Source organism: Sus scrofa, unplaced genomic scaffold (genome assembly GCF_000003025.6).
Source record: "Sus scrofa isolate TJ Tabasco breed Duroc unplaced genomic scaffold, Sscrofa11.1 Contig1537, whole genome shotgun sequence".
NCBI lineage: Eukaryota > Metazoa > Chordata > Mammalia > Artiodactyla > Suidae > Sus > Sus scrofa.
Window position 1 is genome coordinate 821,879 of NW_018084901.1, and position 23,628 is coordinate 845,506.

At 54.8% G+C, this 23,628-nt stretch overlaps 1 protein-coding gene across 3 annotated transcripts in view; it reads right to left on the reverse strand.

Annotated features, from left to right (window-relative positions):
* Positions 1-2,309: 2,309 nt before the first annotated feature.
* P2RY8 (purinergic receptor P2Y8) overlaps positions 2,310-23,628 on the reverse strand; it is a 50,786-nt gene continuing 29,467 nt past the window's right edge. For 2 of the 3 annotated variants that reach the window (XM_021081375.1, XM_021081378.1), the window contains exon 2: positions 2,310-7,162. In XM_021081375.1, coding sequence (XP_020937034.1) covers positions 6,061-7,137 — 1,077 coding nt within the window. In that variant the 5' untranslated portion in view covers positions 7,138-7,162 and the 3' untranslated portion in view covers positions 2,310-6,060. Of the gene's footprint in view, positions 7,163-20,174; positions 21,224-23,628 lie in introns of those variants that run through there. The other variant, XM_021081377.1, reaches the window with a different exon arrangement.

Below are 23,628 nucleotides of genomic sequence, written 5' to 3' on the forward strand. Positions count from 1 at the left end.
ACTCATCACTCCGGCCGGGCCCCTGGCCACGGACCTCTAGCCCCAGAGCAGGTCGCCGAGGTCCCCTTGCCCCCTCTGTCCCCCTCGCCCTCCCCAAGGAGGGGCTGGGAACCCGAAGGGCAGGTTTTGCACCCCCTCCTCTACTGCTCCCGTCCACCCCAGGCCCCCATGCCAGCCCCCTGTGGGTCAACCCCCCAAGGATGAACCCATCAGCGAGCTCCTCCCCCGTGGGCTGCACCTGCCCCAACCTGCTACCATTGGGGGACTCTCATCTGATTGGTGAACTGGACATTTCAATAATTATTGTTATTACTGCTCTCAAATGATGAATAATTTAATAATAAGTAAATATTTTTGATCAATACAATAAACAGTTATTAGATATTATGCTATTGCTATAATAAAGAATAAATTGTTACTTATAATTATTATAAGTAATTATTAATAAATTGGTCATCGTGTTTATTAAATAAATGATAATATCTTATAATGTATATTTTACTTATATTTTGTGATTTATATTTTATTATTTATATTTTATTTATAAATAAAATATAAATCAATAATACTATTAATATTACTAGTGATATTATTTATTAAATAAATTATGTCTTATAATGTATACTTATTTTATTTATGAGAAATCTTATATATTATTGATATTATCATATTATTATATTAGATATTATTAATATCATAAGAGTGTCATGATAATATTATTAAATAACACTTTAAATAATTATTAATATTTTTGTAACTATTACTATTATTATATCTAACTCTAGGCATTTGAGGGGAACATAAAGTCCAACAGCCAGGAAGCATCTCTCTGACAGAACCATCTCCCAGGGGCGGTGACAATGACCTGCCCAGGAAGTTGGCTGGAAAGGTCCAGGGGGCGGCCCCAGAGACAGTGTCACACTGCCCTCCCCTCGGCCAAGAGTTTGAGGTTCCCTTCCCGTTTCTGCTCTGCCCAGGCTGGCATCACTTGATTGTGTGCAGACCAAGACACGGCAGCAGGTGTCGCAAAGGCCACCGCGAAACACACTGAAGGAAGGATCCCTATATTTGAGAGCCCATCTGTGTGTCCTGTGAGCGCAGACTCTCCTTTGATGGAGTCACCTCCCCCCACCCCCCGCCGCCCCGGGTCCCCAGAGCCAGCCCCCAAGATTCCTGTTCCACCACCACCCAACAGCTCGATCAAAAAAAAAAAAAAAAAAAAAAGAAAGGTTTATTTTGCGATGGTTCTAGGTTTCCCCATCCCCCTGTCATCCCTCCTCCCATCCGAGATGTTACTGGTCCCTGGAGAGGGACACAGGATGGACCAGTGCTGGAATCTCTCCAGTTTTCCCAGCGGTCTGTGGGGTTCCAGTCCACCTGAGAGCCTCGCTCCTTTTCTTCCAAAGTCCCAGCTTCCTTCTTTCTCAGGACACTGCTGACGAGGTGGGGAAAACAGGCTGACAGGTGTATTGCTGGATTTCACGGACAGTCTGGGAAGGTCCTGATGACAGAAGGTGACAACGAAGGCAAGAACGAAATTGTGGTTGGGCCAAGATAAATGCCTTCAATTGGGGATGCAGCAGGGCCATTGGGCAGGAATTACCAGCTGATCTTGGGTCCCCACCAGTGCAGGAGGAGGCTCTGTGGCCGGTGGCAGGTTCAAATCTCTCTGTGCTTGGGGTTTATCTGAAAGTCCCAGAGGGGCACTCTTCATCCACGCCTGCTCCTTAGGGCTCCCCCCCCCACCCCTGGCTTCTTCATCTCTGCCTGCCACAGGGCTATTGGAACAGCACTCAAAGCATCTCATGGGCCTTATAGAATCGCACAGGCTTCCAAAGACATTAGGGGGGAACAAAGCTGAGGTTAAAAGTTGAAGGTTTTTAACAGCCCATCGGAACCTGAGTGGTCTCTGCTTTGGCCCCGTGATTGCGACAGCCTTAAGAAGTCTCCGGTGACTTTTCCTGCCATTGCCTCCAGACACTGTGAAAGCCTGAGGGTCAAACTATGTCCGTGGCACAGCGTGGCAGGAACAGAGTTTTTGGAGAGATGTGATTTCAGCCCACTGTTTGGGATGTTTGGGTTTGGTCCTGTTTGGAGGCTGAGCTCCAAAATCTGGCTGAAACAAGGTCTCTGGGATCCTGTCTACAGCTTCACATATAAAAACCACCCACACAGTGATGGGCAGCAGACCCACCTGCAAATGATGGATGCCCAGTGGTCACCCAGGCAACAGAACAAAGAGGAAAATGAGTACCACGGATGAACCCCCCAAAAAGTCGTGGGGAGAAAAAGCCAGCACATCCAGCACCTCGTGTAATGTCCTTTATGTCACGTGAACGACGAGGACAAATCGACAGAAGCAGAAACCAGAGGCAAAAAGCAGAAAGCAGCCCAGGTGGACCAGGCTGACCCATGGGTATAGGGCATCTTTTCAGATCGACGGCACTTTCTAAAGATGCTCCGTGGAGATTCGGGGAACCTCTTCCAACTCGCTGTACGTCGCTGCACCTGGAGGGGCTGAGGCCGAGTGATGTAAACCCCGTCACGAAATGGACACATCCAGCAGGAGTCCACTCTCAGGAGGTCCCTAAAGAGTCGGATTCACACAGACAGAAAGGAGACGGCGGCGGGGGCTGGGGAAGGGCAGGGCGAGGCAGAGATTCCTTTTCAGGGAACATGAGAAAGTTCCGGGGACAGACGGTGGGGGGGGGTGGCGTGATGCCACGCGTGTCTTTAATGCCGTCGAACCGCGTGCGTTTGAACAGGGTAAAGACGGTCCATATTATAAGCTTTCTACGACCTTTTTTTTTTTTTTTTTTAATTGAGACGGCAAAACAAAAACAAAAAATTACACACACACATACACACACAAAACCAAAAAAACAAGGCTGGATCGGGAGCACTGGCTTCTTTTATACTCAGCAATTCTGAAAGCGGACGGTTTCCAGCATGGGGCGATCACATGTGGCATCAATCCGTATCTTTGCCTGACGTGGTCCCACAAACCCTCCGGTTCGGGTGGGGATATTTGAAAAACAGGCTGATGTTTTTAAACAGCACGAAACCGAAGCCTCGCTAGGAGCGCTCTGCGTGCGGACGTCCTTCGCCTGCGCGCAGTCCCCGACCACGCACGCACAGACGCACACATGGGCGTGCACGGACGCGTAGACGCACACGGGTGCACGGGCGCACGGGGTGTGCCTCGACGGGCGTGTGAACGTGTGTGTCTGCGTTCGCGCTCCTCTGTTGAAGCAAGCCTGGACGATCACAGCGCTTCGCCCGGGCCTATGTTCAGATACCTTGGGCACGTGAGGGATTCTTTTTTAAAAAGGCCCCATGGAGCCTCCTCAAGCCTCCATGCCACCCACCCCACGCCCTATCCGTGTTCACCCCACGTGTTCGGAACTACATGATTCTTCTGAAATCGAGGCTCCAGGGGGCCTGGCGGGAGGATAACGGGGTAGGTCGCCTGCAAGAAGAGAGGGGCCTTTAGCTGGCAGGGGTCCCGGAAGCCCCACAGAGGCACCTGCTGGCCCTCTGCACTTAGAAAACCCACGATCTTGCTTCTCTGCGTGTTTGGCTGCCCCACACCCTCCAAAGAGCTGTCTCTTGGTTTTTCTGATGTCTCCCTAGATATGGATGTGTTACCCCCCCTTTCCAGGAGGCTTCACAGGGCAACCCATTGAGCAAGGATGTGGGGTGGGGGACACCCCTGCACATGCGCACACACAACAGTAATAAAATGCTGAAACAGGGGCAAGCCCTGCTTCCGGGCCTCGCACAGACCCCTGGGGCAGGCGGATGGTCACGTGAGCTTCCAACTCCTGGATGGAAATTTCCAAGAATTCCAGAGAGCATGTTGGACCCCGGGGGGGAAAGTCACAGGAGGTGGGTCAGCCTGGGTGGCGGAGGGGGGCTGCCCTTCCAAACAACAGCGCTGATGGTGATGCAATGTGGACCGCAGAGCTGCACCCGGCGACCTCCTGTCCCAGATGCTGTTACTAAGGAGACCAATTTCCCCTGACTTCAAGCAGCGTTGCTTATTCACGAAGCAGCAGGAAAAGGCCCTGGGAGGGTGATTTAAGGTTTTCACAGCTTTTTAAGCATCGGACATGGGAAGTCCCTGCCCAGAATGCGGGGCTGCCTCTCGCTGGCTCAGGGTTTCCGCCCCCCCCCAGCGGCGATCTGGCTTTCCAGGGTTCAGCTTTGGGACACTCGGGAAGAGCAGGGGGACAGCACACCCTCCACGGCCAAGGCAGGGCCCTCAGGACAGCCCTTTTCCTGTCTCCTCGGCCTGTAGCTTTGAGTCCTTTCTCTAGGATGTCACTGGCCATCTCTGCAAAGTCTCCCCAGGGGTGGGCTCAGACCCTGTCCTCCATGGGGACGCCCCAGGTGTGTGGCCTGGGACAGAAGGGGATGGAAGGGACCTCCAGGCTGCACCTCGAGGCCAAGGGGGTGGATCCCACAAAGCTGCCCCACTCCCACCCCCGAGTCAGCTCCAGGCACGAGCGCCTCCTGCGATCACCCAACCAGGGGCCAGCATCACAGCCCCAGAATTTCAGAGTGTGTGTCCTGGGGTGGCTGGAACAGTTCCCACAAGCTGGGGGCTTCAACCACCAAACCTAACCCGTCTCAGCCCTGGGGACCAGACATCAGAGGTCAAGGGGTCCCAGGGCAGTGCTCCCTCCAGAGGCTCCAGGGGAGGGTCCTTCCAGCCTCTTGCAGTTTCTGGGGGCTCCAGCTGGTGGCCGACTGGTGGCCGCCTGGTGGCCGCCTCCCTCCCGTCTCTGCCTCCGTCTTCCCGTGGCTTCTGCTCTGTGTCTTCGTCTCCTCTTCTGTCTCTTAGGAGGACACTGTCCTTGGAGGGAGGGCCGCCCTGATCCTGTAAGTGACATTCTGAGATTCCAGGTGGACATGGAGTTGGGGGGGGCCTATTCACTTCAGCACATGTGTGTCTGCTTTTCTCCCAAAGCAGTGATGGCGGGGACCAGTCCGCAGGATGCCCCACAGTCACCCCACCCTGGAGGTCCCGGAGCCCCCGCTACTGGTCCCTCCCAGGTCTCACCTTACAGGCTAAGGGCTGTTTTCCTTTCCCAGGGGAGCCCTGAGCTCAGTCCTGTGTGTCTCCTTGGGATGCACACAACACACAAAGTGTCCCGCTTTGGGCAAATCTCAGCCTCCCAGGAACCTGCTGTCTTGGCATCCTGGGCACTGCAGGGACGGGGCCCTTCATCTTCCCAAAGTAGCACAGGTACTGAGCTGGCACAGGTGTGTCCAGGGGCTGACCGGGCGGCCGGCCCTCCTATGGGCTGCGTGGTCAGGGCTCGCTGTGTACCTGGTCCTCAGAGGACCCCACGGTCAGGCCAGGTGCAACCCCAGATGCCATGGGAACGTGCCAAGGCCCGGGGCTCTGGGCTGGGAAGGGGAGGCAGAGAATGCCCCCCCTGGGGGGGCAGCTGCACCCCAAAGCATGTCAGCGAGCCCCAACTTGTAGCTGCAGATACTCCGTGCCCCGGGCCACTTATCTCCCACCCAGCGACCCTCCACCAATGCCTCCTGGACAGACGTTTTTCCCTCCACGGTAGCCACTTGTGGACATTTAAGTAAAACCTGGCTCCCACTGCTCCAGAATAACCCTCTGCTCTGCAAGCCCCTGTGTGTGTTGGCTTGGCTCCTGGAGGGACCCAGCGATGTCGGGGGGACAACACGGGCTTGTGTGTGGCCGCCTGGTGGAATCCCAGTGCCCAGAGGGGATCGCAGGTGAACTGAACCTGAAGCCGGGGGCCCATGAGGCTGCAGGAGCAGAGCAACCCCCAGCATCCCCGTCCTGAGGGGTGGGGGCAGGCCATGAGTCAGGCGGCCCGCCCTGTGGGCTATCGGGGGCTGAGGGGAGCGCAGGTGCCTTCAGCGGTGAGCTGGCCCCTGCGATGCCAGGGGACCCTCTGCGCCTCGGGGAGGCAGGGGCGGCGGTGGGAGGGGGGAGGAAGGCGAGGAGAAGGGGAGGGAGGGAGGGAGGAGGTCCCCGCGTGTCCCCCCCGTGGCACGCAGCAGGCGCTGGGCTCAGAAGACACTCTCCTGGCGCTGGAGGCAGGGCCGGCCGGCCGGGTCCGCGCCGTCGGCTTGGGCGCTGAGCACCGAGCGCGCCGAGAGCGTGCGCGCCGAGAAGAGGCTGTCCCGGCGCACGTCCCCGCTGTCGGTGGGCAGCGGCCCGTAGCCCAGGTAGTCGCGGAGGCGCAGCTGGAACTCGCGGGAGGCGAAGTAGTAGACGAAGGGGTCCAGGCAGTTGTTGAGGCAGCTGAGGCAGAGCGTGAGCTTGTACACGTGGTAGTAGCTGTGGCCGAAGAAGAGCCGGCTGACCATGTGCAGCAGCAGCACGAAGTTGTTGGGCGCGAAGCACGTGACGAAGGCCAGCAGCACCACGGCGGCCAGGCCCACGGCGCGCCGCCTCTGGCCGCGGCCGTGCGGGTCGGCCGAGCGCAGCAGCGTCAGGATGGTGGCCGTGTAGCAGGCGACGGTGACCACGAAGGGGATGAGGAAGAGCAGGAGGAAGAGCGTGAAGAGGAAGATGGCCCACATGGCCACGCTGGGCAGCATGGTGGACTTGAGCACGTCGAAGCAGGTGACGATGCCCAGCTCCTCCACGGCGTACGTGAGATCCGTGCGCGCCAGCGGGGCCAGCGCGGCCAGCAGCAGCAGCCACAGGCCGGCGCAGGCGGCCACGGCGTAGCGGCGGCGGCGCCAGCGCGCGGAGGCCAGCGGGTACACGACGCCCAGGAAGCGGTCCACGCTGATGCAAGTCATGGTGAGGATGGACGAGTACATGTTGGCGTAGAAGGCCACGGTCACCACGTTGCAGAGCAGCACGCCGAAGACCCAGTGGTTGCCGTTGCAGTGGTAGTAGATCTGGAAGGGCAGCACGCTGGCCAGCATCAGGTCCGTGACGCTCAGGTTGATCATGAAGATGACCGAGGGCGTCTTGGGGCGGATGTGCCTGCACAGCACCCACAGCGAGAACAGGTTCCCCGGGATGCTGACCAGCGCCACCAGCGAGTACACCACCGGCAGCACCACGGCGATGGCCGGGTCCCGCAGCATCAGGATGGTGGCGTTGTCGGGGCGCGTCAGGTTCATGTCCATCCTGGGGCCGGGCGGCGGGGCCGGTCTGGAAGGCAAAGGGGGCGCAGGGGTGAGACGGGCAGGGGAGAGGGAGTCCCCACCCCCACCCCCGCCCGCAGCGTGCGTGGGAGGGGCGGCGGCTTCTGGCTCCTCCTGTGCTGGCCTCCCTCCGGCCCCCTCCCTTGGCCAGAACGGGAGACGTGAAATCCTCCAAGTTTGCGCCCCTACCACAGGCTGCTCCTCCAGACCCGGGATGGGATCTCAGAGAGCTGCCCCTGCTCCACCCTGGTTGGAGGGGAAGAGACCGCCAGAGGGGGATGTGGAAGCCCCGTGTCCAGTCCCCACAGGCAGCAGGCGTGTGATCTTTGCTGCTTGAGCTAGAGGACAAGGGACCCTTCCTGTCACTGCCCACCCCCCCACTGCCTCCTGTGTGCCAGACCCAGGGCGCTGCACACCTGCCCCTTCCTTGGCAACTTCCTTCCTTCCTGTGACTTGGAAGCATGGGGGCCTTGCTGTGAGGCCCGGTGCACAGGCTTCAACGTTGGGGCTGTGAGGATGCCAGGGGAGTGCGGCCAAGGTAAAAGTGACAAAGTTACCAATAGACTGACCCTGTTTCTAAGCTGAAGAACAGCCTGGAGCCAGACCCCCGTCTCCAGACCCCTGGGCTGGCCACCTGTCCTTATGCCAGCCCCCAACACACCAGGTCTGCCCTGTGAACAAGGACGTGAGTAAGGTGTGAGAATATGCCATGGGCCAGGTCAGAAGAGGTCATCACTGGACCCTGACTTTCCTCCGGGAGTCACGACTGCCATGCAGGGAGCTGCCCAGTCCCACCTCCTGCCCCCCTGCGGTCCCCGGGCGCTCCAAGGGGCAGGTGCTCACACAGGATCCACCAGGCAGGGGTCTTACCCAAGAAACTGCCCATGTGACAGCTACCAGGAGGCAGCGGGGGGGGGGGGGAGAGCATCCAACCTCAACGTGAGTGAAGGAGAGAGGTGGGGGGGCGCCCTGACTGCGGCGAGGGCCCCAGAAAGCTCTGTCAGGTGCATGGGGTCCTGTCCCCCAGGAACAGACACCTTCCATCCTGGGGGCACCGGGGGGGGGCCTCCATGCAGACAGGGGGAGGGAGGCGGAGGCCAGAGCTGGGGCTGCCGACGCACACACCGGGGGAGGCCAGAGAGGGGCCGGTGGGCGTGGCGCCCCACGGTCTCCCAACGTGAGAGTCAGCATCCAAGTCATGACCACCTGGGGGACAGCTGTCCCCCAGCCCAGGAGGCCGTCGGCCCTGGATCGTCAGGGGTCTCCAGAGGAACAGCAACGAAAGGATGGGGTGTTAGAAAGATGTGTGTGTGTGTGTGTGTGTGTGTGTGTATATGTGTGTGTGTGTGTATGTGTGTATATGTGTGTGTATCTGTTATATGTGTGTATATGTGTGTGTAGGTGTGTATGTGTGTATATGTGTGTATATGTGTATACGTGTGTGTATGTGTTATATGTGTGTGTGTGTAGGTGTGTATGTGTGTGTATATGTGTGTGTGGGTGTGTAAGTGGGTGTGTATATGTGTGTATATATAGACACACACACGTACATTCAGTTGCATGTGTGTGTATGTGTACACACACGCCATTGCCTAGGTATGTATGTGTCTGTGTACACATTCTGCGCTGTGTGTGCATATACGTGTGGCTTGTATATATGTGTGTGTGTACATGGCATGTAGGGAATAGACTACACAGTCTATGGCATATACATACACACATGGACCACACACACACACACGTCTACTCACACACGTCTGTATCCTAAGCACACATACCCCGTTGGTGTCATTTATCAACATTCTGATGAACGTTTTTATTTCCGTATCTACTTATTTACTGTTCCAGGGCCACGCCGGGGGCGTGTCATTTCCCAGGGTGCAGGTCGCAGCAGAGCTGCGGCTGCCGGCCGCCCCCACAGCCGCAGTGCTGGTGTATCCGTGTGTTTCTGTACGTATTTATTTATGTACGTGTTGGCCGCAGTGTGCAGCAAGCCGCCTGATGGGAGAGTTCAGGTCCCAGATCAAGGCTTGAACCCGGGCCACCGCGGTGAGAATACCGAGTCCTAACCACTAGACCACCAGGGAACTCCTGACCCTGTTGCATTTATATACATATTTCTGTGTGTGTGTAGACACATAAGTTGTACACATATCCGTGTGCAACTGAATATGCACGTGTATTTATACACACACAGGCATGTATATATCTGTGCATTCCACACCCCCCCCCACACGAACGTGCCACGGGGGTGTGTGTATGTATACACAGAAGCATATATGCAATGCGATATGTGTGTCTATACACACACACCCATTCACACACACACATACAACTGTGTATAACAGGGTGTACACCTGCGCAGATATGTCTACAAACACACACATAGATTTGCACATATACACGTATGCCAATGTAAAATATAAAGATTTATTTCAGGGCAGGCTGCGGTGTAGATGGCAGACACAGCTTGGATGTGGTGTGGCTGTGGCTGGGGTGTAGACCTGCAGCTGCAGCTCCCATTCGACCCGAGCCTGGGAACCTCGTATGTGGCAGGTGCAGCCCTAAAAAGAAAAAAAAGCCAAAAGAACAGCATTTATTTCAGGGAATTGGCTCACACGTTTGTGGGGCTGGTGAGTGTTAAGTCTGCGGGGCCGGGGGGGGCCAGGCTGGAGGAGAGACCCAGGGAGGAGTTTCTGTAATGCACACCCACAGAGGCAGTGGGTTCTGAGCCCACTCCTCCTGCCGCTGCACCTTGAGGCTTGCACTCTTTTTTTTTTTTTTTTTTTTTTTTTTTTTTTAATGCTTTTTAGAGCCACCCCTGCAGCATAGGGCAGTTCTCAGGCTAGTAGTCAAATCAGAGCTGCAGCTGCAGGTCTACACCACAGCCACAGCAACACCGCATCCAAGCCACATCTGAGACACACCACAGCTTACAGCACTTAACATATCCTCATGGACACCATGTCGGGTTCTTAACCAGCCGAGCCACAGCGGGAACGCCGAGCCTTGCACTCTGGAAGGTTTATTTTTTCTGCTCTTCCTCCGTCCATGGAGAAGGCTGCCGAGCTGCCCACGCAGCCCACTCCTGACCACCAGCCCCTCGATCCACACGGGGACAGAGCGCAGAGACCAGGGCCAACAGGAAGAAGGGGTCCCAGACGCTTCTGGGCACAGTGGGTCCAAGTTTCACTTTGCGGTTTGTTCTGCAAAGGCAACCCCAAGGCAGCTCCCAGTTCACTCATGCTGGTTTTCAAACTCCGCGTGCTGGCTTCCCCACTTCTCTTTACCTGTGCTGCATCCACCTGGGCGATTCTGGGTTTCTCCTTCCTTGAATGCAGGGAAAAAGAGCTTTCACAGTGACGGCAGCCGGGTGGGGGGGACAGGAGAGAGAGAAGCACGGCGTGTGTGTTTTCTCGCTTTCAAAGAGGCCGCCTGCCTTGGGCCCCTTGACCTGGAGCCCATGGGGTGGGGACACAGGGTGGGGGGCGAGGGCACATCTTTAGGAGGCTGGAAGGAAAAGTGACGTGTGGAGTTGCGTTGAGTCTGTCCTGCATGCCACGTTCCTGTAAGGGGCTGTCTGCCAGCCAGCAAGAGAATCCCCACCAGAAGGCGACCCTGAAAACACCTCGAATCCAGACGCCCAGCCTCCAGGAGTGTGAGAAACAAATGCCTGCTGTTTAAGCCACCCCGTCTGGGACGTTTGAAGTGCCAGAGCTGACCAAGACGGACGGTATACCGATGGCTCAGGCTGTGGCTGCAGGCACCTGTCACACTGCAGTGCCGCTCGCGGGAGGTCCTGGGATCATGCAAATCGTAGCAACCGCCTGAATCCCCTGCACCACAGGTCACGGATGCCCTAATCCATTCCGTGGACTCTGCTTTGGAGCTGGCAAGTGGCGAGGCAGGCGTCATGTTTTGCAGACAAAGGCAGTGGGGTTCCAAGAGGGGAGCGCATAGAGCTGGGGTTCAGAAGGACTCGACCGCCACCGCCGGCCTCCCCCGTTGTGTCATTCTCATGCACGGCGAGCCTCCCCACTATTCTACGGATGGCCTCTGGCTGTGGCCGCAGGCACCCCGGCACCAGCACCGTATGAGCTGTTGTGGTGACCCAACCGTGGTCGCACGCATCCCTTCCCTGCATGGGGGGGGTCCCAGGACCCTCTGGCCGGCTCTTGGGTCTGACTGACGGCTTCTCCTGCGTCTTGATTCGCTCCAGTCGAATCCAGGGATGGCGTTTCCTTCCGGCTGTGTACACCTGGAGCAGCCCTTTCCCCGTGTGCTTGGGACTCGGAAGCCAGAGCTGCCAGCCTGGCTGAACAGCACGTCATGCAAAAGTCGGCAGGGTCTCGGCCAGCCGGGGGGGGGGGGTTCTCTCCTTGGAGCCCACAGGTGGAAACTCTGGGACCGCTTAGGGTTTTAAGGTCTGACTTCTTCACCTTGCCTCCCCCTCGCCGTGCAGCCGGGGGCGACCGCTCTGCTATTTTGCAGGTGTCTGAGGTGGTCGCTTCGCCACCTGACTGTGGTGTGTTCAAGGCCGGGGATCATGAAATCCAGGTGAGGGGCTCGCCAGGCATCAGGTGTGCCCGTCATAGCTCAGGACTGTGCCCCAAAGACGCCCTCTGCACTTTGGCTCGTCCCCACCGTCGCACGCCGGGGGGGTCTATGAGCAGCAAACGTGGCCCGGGGCCACCCCGGAGGCCAGGTCACTGCCTCCGAGCTTACCTGGACGGCAGATCCTGCTTCACAACCTCTGCCCTGGTGTTTCTTCCACCAGCAGCTCGCCATCTAGGCCAAGCATGTGCAGAAAGCGCTTCCCCAAACCCGTGTAAAAATGGCCCCGTTTTCGGTTTGAGTGGCAGCTTTCCGCTCCGCTAGCTCGCGGCCAGGTGCCAGTCTACCCCGGGCACCGGCCCCGCTCCCCTTGGGGACCAGGTCCATCCATTCTTGGCTTCAGGGCACAGGGCCTTCTTGGGGGTCTCTGTGGGTGCCGCCGGCAGGGGGCTGCACGGCAGGGAGCGACCTCTGTCACTTCCCGGGGACAAAGCCGAACGGGGGAGGCTTCTGTGTGCCTGGGGGCGGGGGACAGGGTGTCTGAGAAGAGGGAAGGTGGACAGAATCGGAGACAGAAAAGCCACGGCCCTGGCATGGAGTGGGGGGTGCCCTGGAGGGCAGGGCAGGTGTTTTGGGGGGCATTCTTTCTGTTCCTGCTCGCCCAGGGCTGAGGCCCCCCACCTGCCGTCTTCTCCTCCAGGTGGGTGCTTCAAAAGAAGCGGATTTGCATAACACGCGCAGGCTGCCGGGCTGCCGGGAGGGGAAGCAGCGTGGCAGGAAACCCAAGTGGGCGGAGGGAGGTCCTGGCCGCACTCTGCAGCCCGGAAGCCGCTGCCTCCCGGGTGGCCCCGTGCTTTCACCTGCGCGCCCCCCACCCCCAGACTCTGGAGCCCCAGCCTGCAGCCTGAGGGTGTTTGGACCCCAGAGCCCGGCCGCCTGGGTGATTAATAAAGAAATCACCTCTCGCAGATGCTGGCGCCTCTGAAACCCACAGCATTTGTGGTTGAGACCCGAAGGAGGCCTGGGGGGGTGGGTGGGTGGCAAGATGGAAATTTTGTGAAAAGAGTGCAAAACGGTCTCAGGGGCAGCAGACACCCTGCCAGGCGCCGGGCGCACAGAGGTGGCTCCTGCACTAGGCAGGCGGCCGGGCAGGGGGGCTGCCCCAGGCAGGTGGCTGGGAGGAGCGGCCGACGAGCCCTGCGGGAAAGTGCACGCAGACCCGCCGTGCTGCATCAGCTGCCCAGGGCTGCTGTGCGCCCCACCCTGTCTGGTCCTCTCTTCACAGCCTGACTGAGCTGACCTTGACCTGTCTTCAATATTTACACAGCTTCAAGGCTGCTGGCGAAAGAGGACACTTCAGGGGGTTCTCACGCATGGGCTGGCATGTCAGAGCACGTCCACCCCACAGCCCCCCAACACCACGGCCGCCACCCCCAGCCCTCCCGCCCCAGCCCTCCTGTACGCACATTTAAAAATTAAGTTCAAGTGCACGACTCGGACAGTCCACCCCGTAGACATGCACAGCTCAGTGGCATGGGCCACACTCACAAAGTTTGGCAACTATCACCTCTATCTGTTTGTAGACAGTTTTCATGGCCCCAAAAGGAGACCCTGTCCCCATGAGCGGTCACGCCCCAGCCCCTGGCAGCACGACCCCACTTCCTGTGTGTGGATTTATCTCTTCTGGACACTTCCTGTGAATGGAATCCCACAGTGTCTGTCCTTCTGGGTCTGGCTTCTCTCACTGAGCATCGTGGGTTCAAGGTCCATCCACATGGCAGCCTGTGTCAGAGCTTCACTCCTTTTCATGGCTGCATAATACTCCACCACGTGGATGGATCCTGTTCTGTGTATCTCTCCACCCACCCACCCATCCATCCATCCCCCATCCATCCATCCATCATCCATCCTGCATCCATCCATATGTCCATCCTTCCAACCATCCACCCACCCATCCATCCATCCCCATCCATCCATCCATCCATATGTCCATCCATCCATCATCCATCCATCCATGGACATTTGGGTTGTTTCCATCTGTGAATTTGACTCCTCCAGCGCTGGCTAGTGTGAGCTGCCTCATGGGTTTTGGTCCCACCGAGGTTGTAGCACTTTGCTAGGAAAGCCCTTGGGGCCTCACCCCAAAGCTTCTGGGGGCCACCATTTGGGAGAGCTGGCGGGGTCAGTGCTTTGAGTTACGTGGAATCGTCATGTGCTGCATAGGGGCAGAGCAGACTGGCGCTTTGCTCCTCATCCAGGAGAGCTCCCGCCCAGCAGATCTTGTTCAACAGACTCGGGATGAGGGAACCAAGCTGAAGTCACAGCTGCCCAATGCAGGAAGTGCTGGGAAAACGCAGGGCATGGGCCTCCCCACCCAGACTGTCACCAGCCTCTGAGGGTTGCCGTGGCACCAAGGGACCCAGTGAAGCATGTTGTCAACTGGGGTGTGTCCATAGATGGCAACTAGATCAGTAACCGGGAGGGGATCCTGGGAAGGCTGAGCCAGTGACCCCAAACTGGGGGCTTAAACAGCCTGCATCCACCCTCCCCCATTCTGGAGACAAGGAGACGTCTGAGGTCAAAGGGTCCCAGGGCCACACTCCCTCCAGAGTCTCCAGGCAGCCCCGCCTCCCTCCCGTCTCTGCCTCCATCTTCCCGTGGCTTCTCCTCTGTGTCTGGGTCTCCTCTTATGTCTCCTAGGAGGACACTGTCCTTGGATGGAGGGCCCCCCTCATCCAGGAGGACCTCCTCTCAGACCCTTCCCTTCATCACACCTGCAAAGACCCTGTTTCCAAGGAGGGTCTTTGCAGATGTAATAAGTTAGGTTAAGATGAGGTCCCCCTGGAGCAGGAGCACCTGAGACCTCTATGCTGGGGTCCTTATAGAAAGGGGACATTTCAACACAGACACACAAGAGAGGGAGAAGGCCACGTGGAGACGGAGGCAGAGATGGATGTGACGGGCTCATCAGCAAACACCAGCAGCTGGGCGAGAGCCTGGGACAACCTGGACCCTCCAGAAGGAACCAGCCCAGCAGACCCCTTGATTTCAGACTTCTGGTCTCCAGAACAGACAGATACTGGATCTTTGTTGTTCAAGGCCCCTAGTGGGGGGCGATTTGTTACAGGGGCCGTGGGGAAGGACATGCAAAGGAAAAGAAGAAGAATTTAGCTGATTGACTTCAGAAAGCCAAAGCCACGATCCTGCAAAATAAAAGAAAGCTGACAGTCTCGGGGCAAGATGGAGGAGGAGGGCGATGGAAGCAAAGGTGTGAAAACGGCCCTGTGAGCAACATCGACATATGGTCCGTGACCCCTTTTCTTGGCCAACATATTCGGGGCGGCGGGGGGGAGGTCTATAAATGATGAGCAGCTTTGCGGAAGCCCAGAATGAATGCCAAGTCTGGCCACCAAGGCTGCACCCAAGGCCCAAAGCAGGACCTGACCTTCTCCTGCTCAGGTCTCCTGCCTAGAGTGGGTGAAAGGTCTCCCCAGTAGCACTTACACCAGAGACCCACAGTGCTGGGGGACATGCCCCATGACCCAGACCCAGTGCCCCTTCCAGCCTTGGGAGGGAGAGGGGGACAGGTGTATGCCTGGAGGCAGATCCACACTAGCCTTGAGAATTCAGCCTTGGGCCAACTTGCTGGGGTGGCCAGGATTTTACAACAGGGTCCCATGGTCACCATTCACATACGCAATCTTATTTCTGCAAAAGTCTTGATGGACAGGTCATCTAGACGCATGACGGGTACTAGAGGGGTGACAGGCAATGGATGGAGCCCAGGGCTTCTCACCCAGGCAACACTGTCATCCTTGCCAGGAGACACTCAGCAATGTCTGAAGACATTTCTGGTTGTCGCAACGGGGAGAAGGGGGAGCCACTGGCACGTGGTGGGTGAAGACCAGGGACCGTGTTCAACACCTGACAGTGCACAGGACACCCCACATCAGAGCCATCAAGCCCCAAATGTCAATAGTGCCGAGGCTGAGAAACCCTGACTTAGCATCAGAGATTCTCTCTCTCTCTCTCTCTCTCTCTCTCTCTCTCTCTATCTATCTATCTATCACCTATATCTTATCAACCTACCTACCTGCTTATCTATTTTTTATCTATCATCTCTCTATGAATCATCTACCTATTATCTATCTCTCTGACTTTCTATCTTTCGGGGGGAGGGATCCCAAGAACCAGAGTGACTGCAGAGAAATCACAGAAGGAGAGAGAAGCTTGAAAGGAAGGGCACGAGCTGGGGAAGCAGAGGGACAAGGAGGAGGTTGAGGATGTCAAGACCCCTTTGAGGAACATACCAGAAGCATCACACCCTGCACCTTCCCCCCCACAGGGCCCCTTTTGCTTTCATGAGTGTCCTTCCACGCTGGAGCCCAACACATCTCAACAAGACCAGGGTCAAAGCTGCCTCTCTATGCAGCTTCCTAGGTTCCTCCCACCCAAGAAGAAGTGAAGGCAGCCTCTTCTGGGATCCCAGGTGCCAATGAGTTTCAACGTTGCCTAAATGTTTAGACCTTCCAATTAGAGAGCATGTGCATATTTGCTCTGAGTCAAGAAATATAAAGAAACAGCAATATTTGTGCTTCTCCTCATGCTTTTGCCTTTAGGACCATCGACTCCAAGGTGGCCCCTGGGAGATGCTGGCTCTGAAGCATCCTTCCAGACATGCCTCAGTGTACATCAAACACGCACGTGTGCACACTCACCCACACAGGTAGGAGTTTTACTTTGCATGTTGTACATATCAGCTCCCGCTCCCTTCCCGCTTTATACAAACTGACAATGTCCCCATCCCACACATAGAGTTCCCCTCTGCTGTTTTCCACACTTGAATGCCCTGTGGTGCATTTCACCCTGTTCCCCAACCTGTGGGCATTTGGCTGGATGGCCTGAACTTCGGACTGTGCACACACACACCTCTGCAAGCATTTCTGGGCATGCATGTGACACTGACTTCTAGAAGACTTCCCCAGCAGTAGAACTGCCCATCCAAAAGGGGTACACATTTGAAATTGAATGCATATAGTAGAAAAGAAGAAAGATCTGAAACCAACCTTCTAAGCTCCCACCTTAGGAAACCAGAACAAGAAGAGCCATTTAAATCCCAAGTGAACAGAAGAAAAGAAATAATAAAAATGAGGGCATAAATTAATGAAATTAAAAACTGGAGCTCAAGGGGGGGGAAGATATCAAAAGTTGGTTCCTTGAAGAGATTAATAAAAAATGATAAACCTGTAGTCAAGCTAACTAAGAAAAAGAGAAAGACAAAATGAATAATATCAGAAATGAAAGAGGAGACATCACTACAGATCTCATGGACATTGAAAGGCTGATCACGGAAAACTGTGAACAATTCTATGCCCACACGTTGTATGACTTAGATGAAGTGGAGCACTGCCTTGACATAATCTGCCAAAATGCCCACAAGGAGAAAGAGACCCTTTGAACAGCTCCATCTCTATTAAAGAAATAGAAGCGATAATTAATAACCTTCCAAAAAAGAAAGCACCAGGTCCAGATGGATTCACTGGTGAATTCTACCCAGCATCGAAAGGAGGAATTACAGTAACTCTTTACCATCTCTTCCAAAAAACAGAAGCTGATGGATTAAATATCTCACATGTACACTGTGCCCATTTGGGTTTGCAGCTAATAGAATAAGGTGGGGGTGGGGGGAAATCTCATTTTTTGCATTCTAACCAACAATGTGTCATCAACCTGTTTCATCTTTCCCACCAACGGGTGAGAAGTGCTGTCTCACTGAAGTTTCAATTTGCACCTTCATTTTGGTCATAGAGGTTGGCTGAGTGTCTTTTTCATGTTTGTTCTCACACTGGCATTTCCTGTTGGCAATGCCTTTGTCCTACTGAGCCTGACCCCCAGCCCCATTGGTCTCCTCACTGGCCACTCAATGCTCTTATTAAGGTCACAGTAGCGGCTATTTCTAGTGATGATCATTGATGACATCTGTGCAAATCTATTTCTGGGTTTGCTATTCTGCTCCCTTGTCTCTTTCACCCGAACCACACTGTCTTGATCACATCAGGTAGTGCCCTCTGACTGTGTCCTTCTCCTGCAATATTGTGCTGGCTGTTCTGAGTCACGTCCCTTTTTCTCTGGCGTGTATGCTGCCATCAGCTCTTGCCCTCTGCAGGTCATCTTTTAGTTTTGTGAGTGGCATTTCACATGACATTCAGTTTATATCTTTCTGTCACAGCTTCTTCTCCTTTACACGTTCTGTATTCTGCGTCCTGTTCAGGAATACCTTCTCTACCCCCCACTCTAAAAGATTCTCCTCTCTTCTTTTTTCTGAGTGCCTTCATGGTTTTATTTTCTGTTGCCCTGGCTGTATTGTAACTGTTCCTCCTGAGCCTACCCTTTGCAGAGGTTCAGTGTCTGCTGATCGAAGGCACAACAGAATCCAAGAAAACACAGCATAAAACCTCAAACTTTCAGAAAGCAAGGGTGTCTGAGACGTTGCTGAGTTCACTTACCCACCAGAACCTGACTGTCTTTCAACAGGGATTCTGAGCCTCATTTAAGGTGTCTGTGTGGGGGCAAGGCAGAGACACTGCCATCCTGATGCCTCCTTGTAAGATGTGGATATAGACCAACTGGTTCTAGAGCCTGCGGGGAGAGGCAAAACCCCAGAAGAGCCACTACATGATTGGAAGACAAGAACGAAATTGGAGGATTGACAACTTCAAAGCTACAGTCATCAAGACAGTGCAGGGAGAGGCAAGATGAGGGAGGGGAGTAAGTGGCACAAACTACTATTATAAAGAAATAAGCTGCATGGATGGACTGCACGATGCAGGGAATGGAGCCAAAATTTTACAATAACTATAAATGGCATATAAACTATAAAGGGAATCTAACCTTTTAAAATTGTGAATCACAACATTACACGCTTGTAAGACATATTGGATAGCTACTATTTTTCACCTTAAAAAAAAGGAGAATCATCACCTTTTAGGAATATTCTAGGTAGTTTTTTTGTTTGTTTGTTTGTTTGTTTGTTTGTTTTTTGGCTGTGGTGTGCAGCAGCTTGATGTCAGAATATCAGTTCCCACACCAGGGATTGAACCCTGGGCTGCAGCAGTGACCTAACCACTAGACCACCAGAGAATTCCCTCTTAGGTAAATTTAAAAAAAAAGAGAGAGAGAGAGAACGAGAGCAAGACAGTGTAGCATTGATGAAAGAATAGAGAAATAGGTCAAGGGAGCAGAAGAGAAAGCACAGAGACACCATAAATACAGTCAACCCATCTTTGACATAAAAGCAAAGGCACGGCAACAGAGCAAAGAGGGTCCCATCAACTAGTGGCACTGGAACAACTCACAGCCACGGGCGAAAAATATGAACCTAGACACACACCTGATTCTCTTTATTGTAACTCAAAAGGGACCTCAAATCTAAAAGTAAAACACAAAACTATAAGCATCTACAAGATCATGTAGGAGAATGCTTAGCTGCTCTGGGGCACAGTGACGGTTTTTTAGACACAACACCCAAGTCACAATCCATGAAAGAAATCACAGAGACGTTGGACACTAAAAAACATCTGGAGAGTTCCCTGGTTGTCGGGGCTTTCACAGCTGCGGCCCAGGTTCAATCCCTGGCCTGGGAGCTGAGATCCCACATGAGGCTGCTGCATGCCACGACCCCCCAAAATAAAATAAAAAGTCTGTGCTGCAAACGACCCTGTCAAGAGCATACGAAGACGAGCCACAGAGTGGGAGAAAAGATTTGTGAAAGACACCTCTGGGGAAAAAAAAAGAACAGAATCCAAAATATATAAAGAGCTCTTAAACAACCAACAATAAGAAAACAGGAGTTCCTGTTGTGCCTCAGTGGAAACGAAGCCAATTAGTATCCACGAGGACGTGGGTTTGATCCCCAGCCTTGCACAGTGGGTTAAGGATCTGGCCTTGCCAGGAGCTGCGGCGTAGGTCACAGATGCAGCTCGGATCCCGAGTTGCCGTGGCTGTGGTGTAGACCTGCAGCTGCAGCTCCAATTCGACCCCTAGCCTGGGAACCTCCATATGCCACTGGTGTGGCCCTAAAAAGATGAAGACAAGACAAGGAAAAAAATAGGAAAACAAACCACCCAGTTTAAAAACCGTCCCAAGACTTCTCCAAGCAGGTTGCAAAGAAGCGAGGAAAAGACAGTCCCGTCCTGTCCCAGGGCGTCAGGGACTCCAAGACAAGAGAGCACCAGACCGGGATCAGAGTGACTCACATCTGAAAACACCGCCACCACTGCCACCCGTGTGGGTGGGTCCAGACCGAGACCTCTATCCCCGCTGGGCGCCCTGCGAGGGTCCCTGCGTCGGCGGTAGCCCCCTGGCCCCTCTGAGGCTGAGACCCCTATTTATGTGGGACGTGATGCCTTCAAGCCTCCACAGCCTGCAGGCTCCCTGTCTCCGGGCCACCCAGGGACCCCCATTACCTGTGTGTGGCCGGAGGGAGGGCTGCTCCGTTCTGTCCACTTCCAACTACGGACGCGGGGCGGCTGATGGGTGCCCGGGCCGCGCCACCTGCCCCGCGCGTGCTCCGTGGAACCTCAGCTCCCGGCTAAGCACAGACGCCCAGGCATAGTAGCCTCCTCTCCGTCGCTGCGTTAACGTTCCCCTCCACTGCACAACCGGCACGCAGCAGATCACAGGTGATTTGCATGCCGCCGGCCGTCTACACCCGCGCAATGTCCATCCGCCCCCGGCAGGACGCGGCCCCGATCCCCGCGTTCCCTGCCTTGGGCGTCTTTCTCTCCAAGCTCCTGGCACCACCTAACGAGCCAGACACCTCTTTCTGCCCCAAAGCCAGAAGGCTCGGCTTTTCTTTTGCAAGACTTTTTTTTTTTTTTTTTTTTTTTTTTTTCCATTTTCAAGCTGCACCTTCAGAGGTCTCCTCAGAATGGCACCTGCAACTTCAGCCTCTGTCTGTGAAGCAGGAAGCCAGGCAAGGTGGATGCATTAATGAATGTGAAGCACCCTTCTGTGAAGAAGAAAAAAAAAAAAAGAAAAGAAAGAGTGGGCCCCCGGGGTTGGGGGCCTGCCAGGAAATAGGAGTTTACAAGCAGCAGCCCTGTCAGTTCAAAAGTGCTTGTCTCATGGGTGAACCCGGACACCAGCTGTGTGAACAGGCTGGTCAGAGCCGCTTGACAGATCAGCCGACTGTCAGCAACAGAGAGACGGACAGAGAGACAGAGAAAGGCGCGCAGCTTTCATCTCCTAACGCCTCTGCGCTGTTTCAAGAGAGGCCCTAAAACCAGCCAGGACCTACCGGACAGCACAGGGAACTCCCCTCAATATTTTGCCCTCATCTATCAAGGAATCAAATCCGAAAAAGAATTTATATGCATATATGACTGAATCCATACACTGTCCTCCTGAAACGAACACAAGATTGTAAATCAACTCTATTCCAATCAAAATTAATTAATGTACCAAATAAATAGGAGTTCCTGTCATGGCTCAGTAGGTTAAGAGCCTGATATAGGATCCATGAGGATGCGGGTTCCATCCCTGGCCCCACTCAGTGGGTTAAGGATCCAGTACTACCGTGAGCTGTGATGTGGGTGACAGAGGCGGCTTGGATCTGGTGTCGCCGGGGCTGTGGCGTAGACCGGCAGGTGCAGCTCTGATTCGACCCCTAGCCTGGGAACTTCCGTAGGCCGCAGGTGCAGCCATAAAAAAAAAAAAAAAAAGATAAAAATTTAAAATAAATAAAACAACAAATAGTCCCTCAAATGTCTTCATGACTAGTGAGACAATCCTTTAGCCATAAGCAGAAGGCCACACTCATGCAATTTCTGTCAAGTCCTACAAAGGGGCCCAGGAGACTGGCATCCAAATAAGATTTGAGAAGGAGCTGAGAGGCCTCGGGGGGCTTGATCCTGCCCCACCCCGACACTTGGCTCTCGCTTGGTGTCTTGATTCAGACCTTGTGACCAGAACCCAGAGCTGTCCTTCTTCTTGCTCTTGAGACGCCGTCAAAACCTCTCTGGGTGAAGCGCGAAATCTCCCCAAAACGCCACTGACACAGACACAGACGCAGGGCGTGCTGACATATCAGGACGTGCTTGGCACCCAGAAAAGGATATTTTATTGTTTGGGGTTTTTTTGGTTTTTTTCAGGGGCTATACCAATGTCAGGTGCACATTCCCAGGGCCAGGGATCCAGCCGGAGCCAGAGCAGGGACACACCAGGTCCTTAAACCCCTGCACCACCAGGGAACTCCAGAAAAGAATATTTTAAAGGAAGGGACCCTGAAAAGCCCTTTTGAGCATGGAACTGCAGCAGACATAACACTTCACAGACACACCTCCCTCTGAGTCCCCTCGATGCCCCCAGGCCCAAGTGAATAAGGTCAGATATAAGGGGCTTGTAGGCTGCGCAGACCCCATGCCAAAACCCACGAGGGTCCCCTGAGAATCCCAGATGCCCTGGAGCGAGGGTCTCTGAGAAAGGAGCCCACCCCCCCCGGAGAGGGGGGTGTGAGCAGAACATTTTATTTTCTGGGTTTTTTAGGGCTCCACCCACGGCATATGGAAGTTCCCAGGCCTAGGGGCTGAATCGGAGCTGCACCTGCCGACCTACGCCACAGCCCCAGCAACCTGGGATCCGAGCCACATCTGTGACCTACACCCCAGCTCACGGCAACACCAGATCCTGAACCCACTGAGCGAGGCCAGGGATGGAACCCGCGTCCTCACAGATACTATCTTGGGTTCCTTACCATTGAGCCACTACGGGAACTTCAGGGCTTGCAGATTAACTCTGTTTTGCATCTGGAACATAAGAAAGCCATGACCCTCTGCTAAGACCGAGTCCAAGGACTGAGCATTGCCAGGGTGTGTCTGGTGTGTAAGTGCAGTGAACACACAGGTTTTGGGGGATGCAAGGCCAAAGGCCGACCCCACCTGAGTACATGGAACACAGGTAGAACCTGGATGCTGTTTAACTGAGAAGAGGTGAGGTCGGGCGGAGGCTGTTCTCCTAGACACCAACCCCAGAAAGAGAGGCCTGGCCAGAGGGGGACAATTTAGGGTCAGGAAGTGGCAGAGCCCAGGGCTCGGTCAGGGAGCCTACCCATAAGCCTGGGTTTCCTTGCTGAGCCAGGAAGGAACAGTGGATAAACAAGGTGTGCTGAGGGCAGCTCTGGTTTAGGGTAGAAAGTGCCAGCTGGTGACTGGGGGGTTCCCCGGGCTCGCGGATAGAACAGAAACTTGTCAGTATGGGTCACTGTCCTGAGGCTGCCATCACTAAGCACCCCATCAGGGGCTTAAAACAACAACCCTCCACCCTCCCCTCCCCTGGGGACCTGGTGTCTGAGGTCAAGGGGTCTCAGGGCTGCCCTCCCTCCAGAGGCTCCAGGGGAGGGTCCTTCCTGCCTCTTCCAGCTTCTGGGGGCTCCAGGCGGCCCTGGGCTGGTGGCCACCTCCCTCCTGTCTCTGCCTCTGTCTTCCCGTGGCTTCTCCTCTGTGACTGCGTCTCCTCTTGTGTCTCTCAGGAGGACACTGTCCTTGGAGGGAGGGCCCCCCTCATCCAGGAGGACCTCCTCTCAGACCCTTCGCTTCATCACATCCGCACAGACTCTCTTCCCAAATAAGGTTCTACTGCAGGTGTCAGGAGTCAGGACAGGGACATGCCTTTTTGAGGAACTCAGTTCCACCCCCGTAACATGCAATTGTCATCCAGACCAGCATCCCTGCCACGGCAATCAGAGAAGAAAAAGAAATAAAAGGAATCCCAACCGGAAAGGAAGAAGTAAAACTATCCCTGTTTGCAGATGACATGATGCTACACCTAGAAAACCCTAAAGAGGCTGCCAGAAACTGTTAGCGCATCCATCAATTTGGTAAAGTCGCAGGATACAAAATTAACACACAGAAATTGACTGCA